At 30.6% G+C, this 15,162-nt stretch overlaps 2 protein-coding genes across 12 annotated transcripts in view; one reads left to right on the forward strand and one right to left on the reverse strand.

Annotated features, from left to right (window-relative positions):
• rg (A kinase anchor protein rugose) overlaps positions 1–15,162 on the forward strand; it is a 620,520-nt gene that overhangs the window by 580,298 nt on the left and 25,060 nt on the right. For all 11 annotated transcript variants that reach the window (XM_088271658.1, XM_088271653.1, XM_088271655.1 and 8 more), the window contains one exon: positions 13,061–13,176. In XM_088271658.1, coding sequence (XP_088127784.1) covers positions 13,061–13,176 — 116 coding nt within the window. The remainder of the gene's footprint in view (positions 1–13,060; positions 13,177–15,162) is intronic.
• Positions 1–15,162, reverse strand: part of LOC148302403 (trehalose transporter 1-like protein) — a 56,106-nt gene that overhangs the window by 32,752 nt on the left and 8,192 nt on the right. The window lies entirely within an intron of this gene.

Consider the following 15,162-nt stretch of genomic DNA (forward strand, 5'->3'; position numbering starts at 1 on the left):
ATATATATATATATATCTGTATATATATATATATATATATATATATATATATATATATATATATATATATATATATATATAAATATATAAATATATACATATATATATATATATATATATATATATATATATATATATATATATATATATATATATATATATATATATATATATATATATATATATATATATATATATATATATATATATATATATATATATTTATATATATATATATATATATATATATATATATATATATATATATATATATATATATATATATAAATATATATATATATATATATATATATATATATATATATATATATATATATATAAATATATATATATACATATATATATATATATACATATATATAAATACATATGTTTATATATATATATATATATATATATATATATATATATATATATATATATATATATATATATATATATATATTATATATATATATATATACATATATATATATATATATATATATATATATATATATACATATATATATATATATATATATATATATATATATATATATATATATATATACATAAATATACACATATATGAATAGCACTTTTCAATATCTATATATCATTTTGAATTTACCGAATGATAAAAATTCTATCCTTTTTTACTCGCACCACATCTGACTGCGAACGGTTTGAAGAAGTGCAATTTAGAGTGATTAGAAAATAATAAAAAAAATTATGGATTTAAAATACATTTCATTATTTAATATCCTTGTTTTAAATACATCTTTCATGCCCTTAAAAATCAATAGCATAACTCATACAAATACTGGCACTACATTTTGCTAATAAATTAATATTATTAATTCAGTTTTTTATGGACTTACAGTGATTGACCAATGAAGCCTCTAGTGTACACATAGTTTTTAAAAATATCCTCAGAAGTCGGAATAACAAGTCAGAAAAAAATTACCTCAATGTATAACCTTATTTTTTTCGTATTATACGTACATACATCTTACAGATATAACGAAATGAGATACTAAATGCAAAAATAAACAAGTTTTTTACGTTGCCTTTAATATGTGTTTATTCAAATACGCTTTTGCATTAGAATGCATTGACTCGAGAACTTTGTCACGATTATGCTCAATTCATATGTCACCATAGCTGTCAATTTTCTGAACACGACCCATTTGAAGAGGTGTATGTCGTACGTGTCACTGAGTCAGACAATAAAAACAACATATCAACTTCTTGTCAACTTATTGCAACTACTACTATTACTACAATCACGCCGTTTACTGCAGGGGTGGGCAGAGAGAATGGAACGCCACACTCTTCCGTCCTGACACGCACTCCTAGCTTCCTTCACATCCATACATCTAGTCACACATGCCCTCCGATTACGTAGACTTTTGACACCACCAGAATTTAGGTTCCGATTGATCTGGTTTTGTTCTCCCGTTCACATTCGCAAAATACACTTTCTTAGTCATTCTCTCGTTATCCATTCGCTCCACACGTCCATACTACTTTAAAGAAAAATGTAGGCACGAGAATAGAAAGCCCCACTAATCTGTCTTAGCAATCAATCTTCGCCTCTTCCACAATAATGCATCTCCTCAACGGCTGTCCAAACTTAAAACACAGTAAGGGAAAAACTTTTTTTGCATTTTTGGACTAAGTAGAATATACTTAGTCCAAAAATGCAAAAAAAAACGTTTCTCAAAAAAAATGTCCCCTACTGTGTTTTGAGTTTGGACAGCCGTCATACCCGCCGATTATTCAGTCTACTGACCTGACCACTATCAAGTATTTAAAATACTTGATTCTCGGTCTTCCTTTGCTACTATTACCAACATCGTTCGCCTCATAAATTTGTGTTTATATTATTTCTTCACTCATTCGATTCACATGCCCAAACCATCTCAACACACCTTTCTTAAAAAAGGTTTAAATTAATTTTATCTATAATTCTTATCTCAGACTTGCATAATCCCTTATATGACCATTTACAAATGCATTTATCTGACGCGCAGCATCAACTGGCAAATACTTGCAAATGCTCTGAATTCGCCTTGGCTTGTAAAATACAATAGCAATAATTTATCAATCAATTATTTGGTGAATTGATTCTTGAATACATACTCATTGACCACGTATGTATGTATGTATGTACTCGTATGTGCGTATGTTATTTGACCAGTGACCGGATTTCGTCGTTCTTGACTTGGTAAAACGTGGGGTCAACGCTCGAATATCAAATGAGAACATAGAACATAAGTGAGGTATGTTTATCATCTTTTGCAGAATATTTGTACATTGGTGGGCTTATTGCTGCTATGCAATATCTTCTAACCAAGGCGTCATTGGAAGGAGCTCTGAAATACATTTTGATATTATTTTTTGACATTTCATCAAAGATGAAGAAGAATAATTGGGTCCCAAGGACCCAACTCTAAAATTTAGAATTAGCTTCACATACGGTGTTTGAAAATGATGCGGAATGCATCGAAACACGTGTCAATATGTTAGTAGAGTGGTTCTCAATCATGGCTAGAATTGTTGAATGTTACACGTATGTAAAGTGATCACTTAAACCAGCCTATGACGGTCGCAAGCCTTGTTAATGCCCAGACTTTCATATTATTCTTCATCCGTGTGGATATGTCAAAAAATAATAAAAATAATAATTATTGTTTTAACTTTTCTAAATGCATTTCTTGTCTCTTTCTTATTATAATGAACTCTCATATTATTTTTTGACATCTCATCAAAGATGTAGAAGAATATGGAAGTCTGGGCATTTACGGGGCTGAAGACCGTCATAGGCTGGTTCAAATGATCACTCTACACACGTGTAACATTCACCAATTCTACCCATTATTGACAACCACCCTACTCAAATTCTTAGAAGTTCTTTATATATATGAACCAATTTAGAAACCTTGTTCTTGAATCACCAGAACTTCACCAGAGACATCTATTGGTGAGATGAAAAGAAGCTTTTCATTGAGCAGAAACTCTTATATTAGTATGTGAGGTCCAAAACACACTCAAAATGTTGTTAATGAAATCTGTTGGCAGACAAAGTAGCGAATGGACATTGTATTTGCCAATTTTTCACGCGAATATCCTGTCCAATTGACCGAATGGCTATGGATTAAACATATGCCGGCAGAGTAATGAAAGTTTAATGGGCTAAATGAGATAATGCGAGTAACTCGTGTAGGAAGTAAATGGAAGTGATAATTCATGACTTCCTCTTGTGTAGTACTGGCACATCTACATGATTCCGAGAAAATGTTCTCATGCAGTCTCAGACGGTCCACCTTGAACCAGTTTGCGAAGACCTTCGGTACTTCAAAATCAGCTTCCCTGAATTCAGTCACCAATCAACTTCTTAGTGTTGTCTGATAATGTGTTTACCGCTTGAAAAAAGGCTTTAAATCCTATACAGTAAGTTCCTACTAACGTGATTTCGACTTACACAAATTCGTAATTACACTTTTTTTCAATTGATAATAAAAGAAGTCATGCCATAATAATGGAGACGAAAGTCAAAATTATTTAAAAATGTATGACAGATAAAAAGATGGCTAACATCGCACGTGCTCATAAAACGTCTCATTCAACGATTAGACCAATTATCAAATAGAATGTTCGAATTATGGATTATGTATTAAAATCAGTACTAATGCAATCGACGATAATTACCGAAATTAAAGGAAAATAAATCATTAATTAGTGATTTATGTATTAATTATAAATCAAACACAGATTTTTTGAGTCTACTAAGTTGTATTTTATTAACAAAAAACACATAAAAATTATACTGTGACAATTGTTTCGCCTTGTTAGGGCATTATCAAACGAATGTCATTCGCATTATTCGCATGATGAGACATTCGTTTGATAATGCCCTAACAAGGCGAAACAATTGTCACAATATAATTTTTATGTGTTTTTGTTAATAGAATACAACTTAGTAGACTCAAAAAATCTGTGTTTGATTTATAATTAATACATTAATTAAAATGGAGTTCTACACATTAAACGCCAAATCAATAAATAAATTAGTTATTTGTTTTGAAATGTAACTACGAATACATAAATATATCTAAAAATATTTTGTATTTTTTTTTTTTTTATGTATGTATTTTCTTTTCTGTTTTCACACATGTACTTTATCATTTGAAACTCGCGCATATTATTACATAGCATATATCAACAACAAAAAAATTCGGCTTATGCGATTTTTCGACTGACACAAAAACCTTTGGAACGATTTAACCACGTAGGTAGAAGACTTACTGTACTTCATTTCTAGGTAAACCCGAATCAACTTTGTTACTCTCCCAACGGTATAACTTACTCGTTTCTGTAATGAAGAAGTGAACAATAAAAATAATAGTAATTATAATAAAAATAATGGTAATAATTATAATATTAATAATAATTATTATATTAATAATAACGGCAAGAGTACTTGATAAATGTTCAAATACATGCAGACGCCTATTGTTATAATGTGCAGGAAAACCTCGATATAACGGACCTCTATTTAACGAACTTCGGATATAATGGACAAAAATCTCAAGGAGATGAAGGTGACCCTGGGATATAATATAATATAACGAATGAAAGTGAAACGGCAGATGAAGTTATGAACCCAAAAAATCAGGATAAAAGTGTAGATAGCGAAGAAGTAGAAACTGCACTGCCAAAAATGAAGTTACCAGTGGTAAGATCACATCTCGACGATTTAATAACATTTGTTGACTGTTCGTCAGGAAACTAAGTTAAAATATTTTATACGCATTTTCGAAATTTCAGATAGTTTATTTTAAAAAAAAACACCAAACTCAAAAGTGCAAAAAAACTTGATTCCTTTTTTAAAGCAGGATTACCGAAAGCAAGCGCGTCGATATCAAGCAACGTTACTTTACGACGAGTGTCCGAAGACAGTAAATTGAATTTTGTTTGTGTTTTGTATTGTTTATTTGTATCTTAAAACAGTGTTTAAAAATAATTTTAAAAAAAAGCTTTTAATTTATTTGTATTCTATATTTATATAACGAACTTTCGGCTTTAACGCTCACTACCTCCCCCAATCAGTCTGTTATATCGAGGTTTCACTACGATAAAAGGTATAAGTATAATATGTAAATATAACTAGCTAACTAACTAACCATCACGCCGCTTCCCCGCAGGGGTAGGCAGAGAGAATAGAGCGCCACACCACTCTGTCCTTGCAAACATTCTTCGCCTCTTCCACGTTCATGCATCACCTCATACATACCCGCCGATTGTTACGACTCCTTACCTGACCACTTTCAAGTATTTGGCATACCTGATCGTGCCATGTTTTTCTCGGTCTTCCTCTGCTTCTTTTCCCACTAACATTTGCCTCATAAATACACATATATTTATTTATATGTAAATATGTATGTAATATCAAATCGGTTTATTATAATTAAATATTGTATGCATTTTGGAGCATTTCAAATTGTAAGCGAAATTGTAATTATTCCTCAGAAGTGTGACAAATCATTGAAAATTGGAAGTGAACGTTTTCTTCATCAAATGTATGCACACTGTTGGCCCGGGGTCTTTGTGTTTTCCCAAAATGTTAATAACAAAACCGTCAAATGTCGGCCAAGGAGCCGGGCGAACTAAGTCTCCTTTCAAAAAACCACAATATAAAAAAACATTTAGTCATCTCATTTCGCTTTTATCTGTCTGATTATTTGATGGAGTTTTTGATTTAAACCAGGTCATTTGAGTGCCTTTAATTTGGTCCAGAGTTTATAATGCTTTTAATTAACAGTTTTCGTACTAATTTTTCATATTTTCTTTAACCTTAGAATACAAAACTATCGTAATAATTACGATTCCTGGAAAGAACAATATTCTCGTCATTTTTGCGCCCTATGCTTTATAGTATTTTCTAATGTACCTTTATTTTTTTCATTATTACGTGATTTTTTAAACCCAAAGTACTATTCTACTAACTCCTGTCCCTTCAACTTATCTTCTTCTTCTTCTTTATGTAGATCCTAGGATCTGTTTGTGCCTCCGAATGTCGCTCTTGGGATGTTGACTCCCAGCTGTCTTTCCATCTTTTCGGAGGTCTGCCTGGGGGCCTGCGTCCTTCACGGTTACCTTGAAGGGCGATACGTGGAAGTCTGTCTTCTGACACTCTTTTTATATGTTCATTTCAGTATCGCCTTCGTTGTCGTCCCCACCTCACGATATCCTCCGTCTTACACATGCTCCGGATGTCGGTATTTCTTACTCGGTCTCGCAATGTGCTTACGGTTATGGATCGGAGAGTCTTCATCTCGGAGGTTCGAAGTCGAGATTTTGTTCTGGAAGTATCTGCTCTTGCCTCAATCCCATAAGTGGCTATTGGTCGAACACATATTTTATACATTTTCATTTTACTTTCTATTCTCTTTCCCTTATTCTTCTGTCCCTTCAACTTATGATTCCTTTATTCTCACCGTCATCGTGTAATTTTTGAGGATTTTACTATCTGTTTTTCTTATTTCCACTATATACCCACGTCTTAGCTTAAGTGACATACAATTGGCCTGCCCGTAGTATGATCTGTTAAGTTAACTCTCTGCAAGCTCTATTTTTCGGTCCACCAATTTGATGATTATTTATGGGTCCAAAAATGATAAAATATAATATACTCTCATTTCCACGTGCTAGCAATTTGTGGGTGTTTCTTATCTCATCTCATATTACCAGGCTCTCATAAAGTATGAGCACATATATACAGTATACAGTAAAAACACTGTAAACATATGTGATGACCTCCATCACCGAAAAGTGAAATTTCCAATATTGCACAAAAAATCCTTTAAATGCAAATCTGTTCTGTTTACTGTATTCTATCTAAATCTTAATTAAAGTTGCGTCAAAACATGACCAATCCTGTGTTAAACCAATATGAAATCATTAAATCGGACCAAAACGTAACAATTTTACAAGCTAGAATTCCTGATTACTTATAATCATTTATAATGGAAATGTAACGTTTTGGTGTGGACCTCCACATATACAGACTACAAAATAACAAAAACTAAACAAGATAACTCCTTCGTGCCGCATAAAAATAAATCTTCCCCAGTTATATTTTTTTTAATGTATAACATGTCACTTTAAAAAAAAACAATAAAAAGTCCCCTCTCTAAGCACAAGAGCAGTCTTTTTTTAGGAGAGGCTAAGCGCAACTAAAATTATAATATTGTATTAAGTAGAAGTGTATAGAAATTGCATTCATTTTTTTAATGTAACTTTATTTTTTTAAAGTTAAAAATAAAATTAATGTCATTGGATGGAATGAAGATTTCCTCCTAATCATTATACGAGTAAGTAAATAAAAACTGAAGTCACATGAACCATTTAAAATTTACCCTTAATTGAAATTCGTGATCAGATTGGAAAAAAATAAAAAGCAAATTTGTAGCAAGCTCATTATCAAATTCTAACACATCATTTGAGGGAAAATGTGATGTGGATTCTCAGCTCCCAGTCGTAATACTAATAACTGACAACCTTCCTTTCACAAATATGTGTAATTATCACAACACAAGTTTTAAGTTCATTATCAAATTGTAACACATCATTTGAGGGAAAATGTGATAGATTCTCAACTCCCAGTCGTAATACCAATAACTGGCAACCTTCCTTTCACAAAAAGTGTAATTATCACAACACAAGTTTTAAGTTCATTATCAAATTGTAACACATCATTTGAGGGAAAATGTGATAGATTTTCAACTCCCAGTCGTAATACCAATAACTGGCAACCTTCCTTTCACAAAAATGTGTAATTATCACCACATAAGTTTTAAGTTCATCATCAAATTGTAACACATCATTTGAGGGAAAATGTGATAGATTCTCAACTCCCAGTCGTAATACCAATAACTGGCAACCTTCCTTTCACAAATATGTGTAATTATCACAACACAAGCTTTAATTTAACAACTAACCTACAAACGTACCAAGCGTTTATTCACTTACGGTTTTTCCACCATTCAATTTCATTTAACCGCATGTAGTCATATTATTGGTTGTAGATAGTAATTATCAGAGTATTTTAATTAAATTCTTATGTTGGTCAAGACTAAGGTCGTTTATGATGACTGTTTTTTTTTATGCTAGATATATTGTAGATGCGAATATTTTTTTTTAAATAAATAATTATTATTAAAAAATATTTGTGCATATCTACTAGAAGTACTGCACACTTTTGAATTTGTTTTGGCATATTTCTTTGTTTATTTAAACCCCTCGAATGGTAGTACAAACCGCTCACTCCTTTCAAGAACATCATAAATAAAAAATCGACCATTTTCAGTTGTGCATTTTTCCGGAATGCCCAGAAAATGTACTATATCCCAGCAAAAGCGGCATATTTTTAACTTAATATTTACCCGCTACAGGGCAGAAAGTGTTGTTTCTTGCATATTGAAGAAATGGTATTGTTTAATTATTTTTATAAATATACTTAATATTTTTCAAATGGAGAAAAAAACCTTCACGTTTTACCTAAGAAGATCTGTTGCACGGTAAAAAGTTCAAATAGTGGCTAGTTATTTATTTTTAATACATTGTATTATATTTTTAAACTTAAAAAAAGTTCTCCTGAAAAATCAAGTTTTTTGATTTATGACGTTCTTGAAAGGAATGAGCGAAATGTACCTTCACATTAAATTACGTAATATACGTATACGGATCGTGTTATTGTAAATTGTGGATGTATATGCTGAAATAATGGTATGAATGCATGCTGAGCGATAATATCAAAAATAAAACATGCTTAAACCTTTCACTACGAAAACTATACCAGTTACATAAAATGTTATTTTTCACAAGTATTCGTTTTTTAAGATATTTTTGGAAAGGGTGATTCTTACGAATGTCGATTTGTGATTTTTTCTTGTTAGGTAAAATATATATTTAAAGTAATAACCGGAAAGCCTCTTTTTTAAAGGCTTGTCTACATTGACACTAGAAAGAATAGGGAACAAATACATTTAAAAAATACGTCATAAATACCATATGTACTCTATATAAATTTTAAAAAATTGCAAGAAATAAATCAATTCCAAATTCCATATTTTGATTGATCTTCTAATCTTAGATTCATATGATATTTTTTAAATATAAAACGCTTCTTAATAAGCTAGTCCACGCTGAAGGTTGGCAATCATCATGACAGTTTTACCATATCAACAAAGGTAAAGAAGAGTATGAAAGTCTGGACTTACGACCTGAAAATGTTTACTTAGCCTGCAGCCGCTCTAATTGGCAATTTAATGCTACAGTGGAACCACTGTCTTAATTTTTTAAGCCCGGATATATGTCTACTTCCTAGTTTGCATTTGCCTTCCATTTTGTCTAGTATTTATTGTAATACGCATTTCTTCGTATTTTTCTCCCTTAAGATATAATAGCCAAAGTACTCTAGCTTTCTTTTCTATCGAAAAATTCAAACAGAACTTTTTTTATACCATATAATATCACTTTTTTTTAATTGGGTAATATTCTAACTAACAAACCAACCATCACGCTGCTTCTCCGCAGGGGTAAGCAGAGATAATTCTTTACAAACATTCTTCGCCTCTTCCACGTTTATCTGCATATTATGCATCTCCTCATACATACCCGCCGATTATTATTTTCTAATTTGATTACCTAATTGTCTCTTAAATTTGTAATATGTATCTGTTTTTTTCTCATGTGGAAATGATACTGAGAGAGAGAGGTTTATATAACATTTCTAACGATAGTTTATTTTTAATATTTGTGTATTAAAAATCGATGTATATATATATATATATATATATATATATATATATATATATATATATATATATATATATATATATATATATATATATATATATATATATATATATATATATATATATATATATATATATATATATATATATATATATATATATATATATATATATATATATATATATATATATATATATATATATATATTATCTGACTATTTTTTCTAACAGTGCAGTTATGTTCAATGCTTGTTTACGTACAACCATACTAACATATGAATCACATCCAATTATTGAGTGCTATTATTTTATTATTATAATAAAGAGCCTTGATTATAATACTGCAAATGTCATGAATTCAATGACTTATTTCAATGATTAACAATATGTGTTTATTTGTCGTATACGTGTGCATTGTTTCACTACAATATATCAACAAAATGCATGATATATCACTGTGAACGTGCGTGAGATAAATACTGCGGAACATCGCTATTCACACTCATCTCTGGTACTTATGTAAGGGAAACCATCTCCAACAATTTTCTGCTACCCGGATACAAAATCAAACAATTTTTGGATTTACTTATTCATTTTTCAAAAATGTGAAAAAGGTTGTTAAAACTCGTATTTACTACTACTATTACTACTACCATCACGCCGTTTTCCCGCAGGGGTAGGCAGATAGGTTGGAACGCCACACTCTTTTGTCCAGACATACACCCCAAGTTTCCTTCACATCCACACATCTAGTCATACATGCCCTTCGATTATGTACACTTTTGACACCACCAGATTTTAGGTTCTAATTGATCTGATCGTGCCAAGTCTTTTTCGGACATCCTCGTTCTGTTCATTAAAACGTGAAAAACATTACTAACAATAATAATCACTACCATACAATAGATTTTCAAAACAATTCGTCACATAAACGACAGTTACATAGTAGAGAGAAATCTGGAAAGACATCCAGATATATAACCTTCGGCACCAAACTCAGCTTTCTATCGCACATAAGCAAACTTATCACATTACATATCGTGGGTATACTGGCAAAAAACGTTAACTCTCAAATTCCTGTTTGAATAATCCCTGGCTTTTAGCCTGAATAAAATACCCGATTTTTCAGGAGAAGAGTTTTTAAAGTTTAAAAATATAATACAATGTATTAAAAATAAATATCAAGACACTGATTAAACTTTTTACTGTGCAACAGATCTTTTTAGGTAAAACCTGAAGGTTTTTTCTCCATTTGAAAAATATTTAATATATTTATTAAAAAAAAAGAAATCAAACAATAACTTTTATTCAAAATGCAAAAACAACACTTTCTGCCCTGTAGTGGGTAAATATTAATTTAAAAATATGCCTCTTTTGCTGGGATATAGTATATTTTCTGGGCATTTCGAAAACATTCACAACTGAAAATTGCCGATTTTTTATTTATGACGTTCTTGAAAGGAGTGAGCGATAAACCTGATTCTTTCTCATACAAATGATCGATTTCCAATCGTTTTATGAGACCCTTCGTGCCGTTTCTCTTTAGTTTTCTTCCGTTTTGCAACCAGACAGTCCGTACTCCTTCCGACTATGTTACCTGCGATGGCCACTGCAAATTTTCGCAACATTTAGCCTCGTCCAACCCACATATGCATTCGGCGCTATTTCTAACCTGTAGAACGATCAATATGACAAATCATAAATCCAGAAGAAGGTCGAAATTCGACCACAGACGAGTGTCTGAATTGCATCAATGCTCCACGCTGATTTGGAGACCTTGTATTTTGTGACATTTTACTGCGCAGGGCCGGCATGAGAATACTATTTTTTTGAAATAATGTATCTTGAACAATGTGATTATAGAAATGTAATAAAAAACAAGTATTTAATTTTTTCCACTTAAATTTTATTTGACCAGCGACCGGGTTTGGGCGTATCCAACATCATCAGATTGGTGATGATTGATTGATTGATTGATTGATGATTTCAGTCTGATGATGTCGGATACGACGAAACCCGGTCGCTGGTCAAATAAAATTTAAGCGGAAAAAAATGAATAGTTGTTTTTTATTACATTTCTATAATGTATGTAGAAAAAACTATATAGATGTTATTTAATTATATAAAATGCAGTTCCACCAAGAAATGTCAGTACAAAACTTAAATTTAATAACTAGAAAGTTCAGTGCTACCTTAAATTTATATTTTAACAAATGTTTTCTTATGCATGGTAAAATTAAAAAGTTTACGTAATCGGATCCATTTTCGACTAGTACATAAGAGTGTGGCGTTATAACCTCTCTTCCTACCCCTGCAGAGAAACGGCGTGGTGGTAGTAATAGTAGTAGTAGTTTCATAACAAAAATTCTCTAAAATTGGCTTCCGTGACCTGGACTTCGCGACTTGACGTACGCGACCTGACCTCCGCGACTTGACCTCCGTGACCTGGCTACCTAGTGACCTGCGCTTACCCCTTAGTATACTCCACTTGTCATCTTCTATGATTTTTTTATTAAACGATATTTATCATTTTACATAATACTGCAATTCAAGAATTTCAGTTTATATATTTTTTTATTATTTTCTTTTATTTGTTCGGGAATTGTACAGCTTTACATTAAAAAAGTATATAATAAACAAAAGTTACATTAACAATAATAAACATTACATTACATTAACAAAAATAGTTACATTAATAAAAATAAAGCCAATTAATCAATTCCACATTTATGTTATAATAACTATTGAAAACATTAAGAGATAAAAAAAAGGTATGGTATAAAAAATAGATTTTGCAGGAAGGAGAAGGAAAGAAGAGGAATTAATGAGAGATTAATGATTTATGAGAATATTAAATGTTAAAATAAAAAACCATTTTTTAGAGTCTACTTAATTGTATTTCATTGTTGAAAAAACATAAAAATAAAATTTGTGACAATTTGCCTTGTTATGGCATTTTCAAACTAATGTGTTAGTTTGTTTTAGACATTAGTTTGAAATGCCTTAATAAGACAAAAAAATTGTCACAAATTTTATTTTTATTTGTTTTTAAAAATGAAACACAATTCAATTGAATCTAAAAATTTGTGTTTGAAATTAACATTTAATATGTAAATTAAAATTGAGTTCTACAAATTAAACGCCAAATCTAAAAATGATAATTTCAGTCTCCATTTTCAGCTTAGTTTCGTGTTCTAGATTTCGTTTCTAATTTATGTTTTTTTTGCCACCAGGCGAGCTTCTATGATGTCACCTCGTCAGCTGATGAGGAACTCTAACATGACCCAGAAGTGGCAGAGAAGAGAAATATCCAACTTTGAGTATCTGATGTTCCTCAACACTATCGCAGGTGAGTGGTTCTCTCAAAAAAAGTTGTCTTTCCCGCCTGAATACCACAGGTAACGTTTGTTTATATCGTAGTCGTACAGGAGAAGGTGACCAACTAACAAAACGTAAAATGTTCAGGAGGGCCATTTAAATCACTTTTGCTTGGCAAGAAAATAAACATCAACGCAGTTAGTCATTTTTAATAAGTCAATATATCATACTTCCTAGTTTAAAATCCTTTGGGATTTTTTTCAGGGTAATATTAAGCTAGTAAGATATCAAACAGTCAATGATCTCGTTTTTGTAAAAAATGCACTTGGTCACTTTCTTCTGTATGACTACGACATATTTAAATGCATTCAATATGAATAAGGTAAATTTTATTTTGACGCGAGTTTAGGTTGAGTTTAATCCCAAATATCAGATCTTTCAACACAAATGATAAATTAGGTAAAGTTTATCTTTAAATTTTTGTTTTTTCAACACTTATAAACAAAGCAACACTCTAACGTGTAACACGTGTAATGTGCGAAAGAAGTTACCTATGCAGTTGACGAAAATTGATGAGGCAATAGGACATAAAGATCTATCAGATTTAGTGGTGTCTTATTTAGAAAATATGACAAGACGAATAAGACAAACAAATTAATTATGCGACAAATCTTAATTGATATAAGACATTGAATCCATTGTATCTATTCTATTATATTGTTTTTAGTTATCAACCTTATTAATTAATTATTTAAAATACACATTCACTATAATTTTTTAAGATATATAAACTGTGTATGCTATAAATCCTTGTGAATTTATGAATTTTCTGTTCCAATGTGAATTTTTTTTAAGTAGTATCCAGAAACTTATTCGTATCTTTTTGACACCAAATTAATTTCTTAATTTATTTTTTGAGTAAACCAACGGGGAAAGCTAGATACAATAAAATAAAAAATCTAAATTTCTTCCACATTCATAATATGACACGACACAGTAAAGCTCAATTTTAGCATCAGCAATAGTAACCATAATAACTTAAATAAAACAATGTACAAAAGTAGTATATTTTAACCGATTTTCATGAAGAAATGTTAGTAAAAATAATAATATAAAAGATTATAAAGGAATAATGGTCTTCGCAATGTGGCATTTCCATAGATATTTCTTTTACCATTAACTATGCACTATAACTATGGGTACGGATAAGAGATAGAAGAAAAAAATAATGCTTTAGTATGGAGTTTGCGGTAAAAAAATATATCGTAGTGTATTGGCAAAGGGGTATATCTGTAAAAAAAATCATTTTCTAAGTTTGTTCCACAAAATGTCTAAAATATTGTATTCCATAATCTGGCTAAAGGATATAGCTGTAGTTGCAATACTCATTTAGTTTAATTAAGATATGTACATATAAAAATACATAAAGCAATTGAGTTATTTAATTTCACAAGTTTGTTTTTGCTCTCCTGTAATATTTGGTCTGAGACAGATATACCCCTTTGCCTTTACACTGCCGATATAAGAAAATACTGCACTGCGATCCACTAAATATAACTAAAAAAAAAATTAAAAAAATAAAATAACTTACTTCATAGTTTATTTGTTCCACATTTTTCTTCAAATGACACATTTTTTGCTTTAAAAACTTCCCTACGTACTTTATTTTATAAAACGCAAACTAATTATTATTATTTTTATGCCTTCATATAAATGATAACGATTTACTTTTTAAAAGAATGTGCATATATATACTTCACCACTGTATTTTTAAATTTCACAATATTTTTTTATGAAGGATGTTTTTTTTGCATGAAGGTATTGCCTGCGGCCGTATTCGCGGTGTACTGATGCCTTGCAAAGAGCTGTACCTCTGTGCTTCGGGTTCATAGTTTAGAAAGTCTTGTTCAACGTCTAGGCCGACTCTAATAATGTCACCGCGGAACAATAATTAGCCAGAATCAATTTACGACATCGGAACTGTCGCATTTTGAGGCAGTGCTCACTTTTTTGTCTG

Source organism: Brachycentrus maculatus, unplaced genomic scaffold (genome assembly GCF_059751285.1).
Source record: "Brachycentrus maculatus isolate JH-2025_06_01 unplaced genomic scaffold, ASM5975128v1 h1tg000454l, whole genome shotgun sequence".
NCBI classification, from domain to species: domain Eukaryota; kingdom Metazoa; phylum Arthropoda; class Insecta; order Trichoptera; family Brachycentridae; genus Brachycentrus; species Brachycentrus maculatus.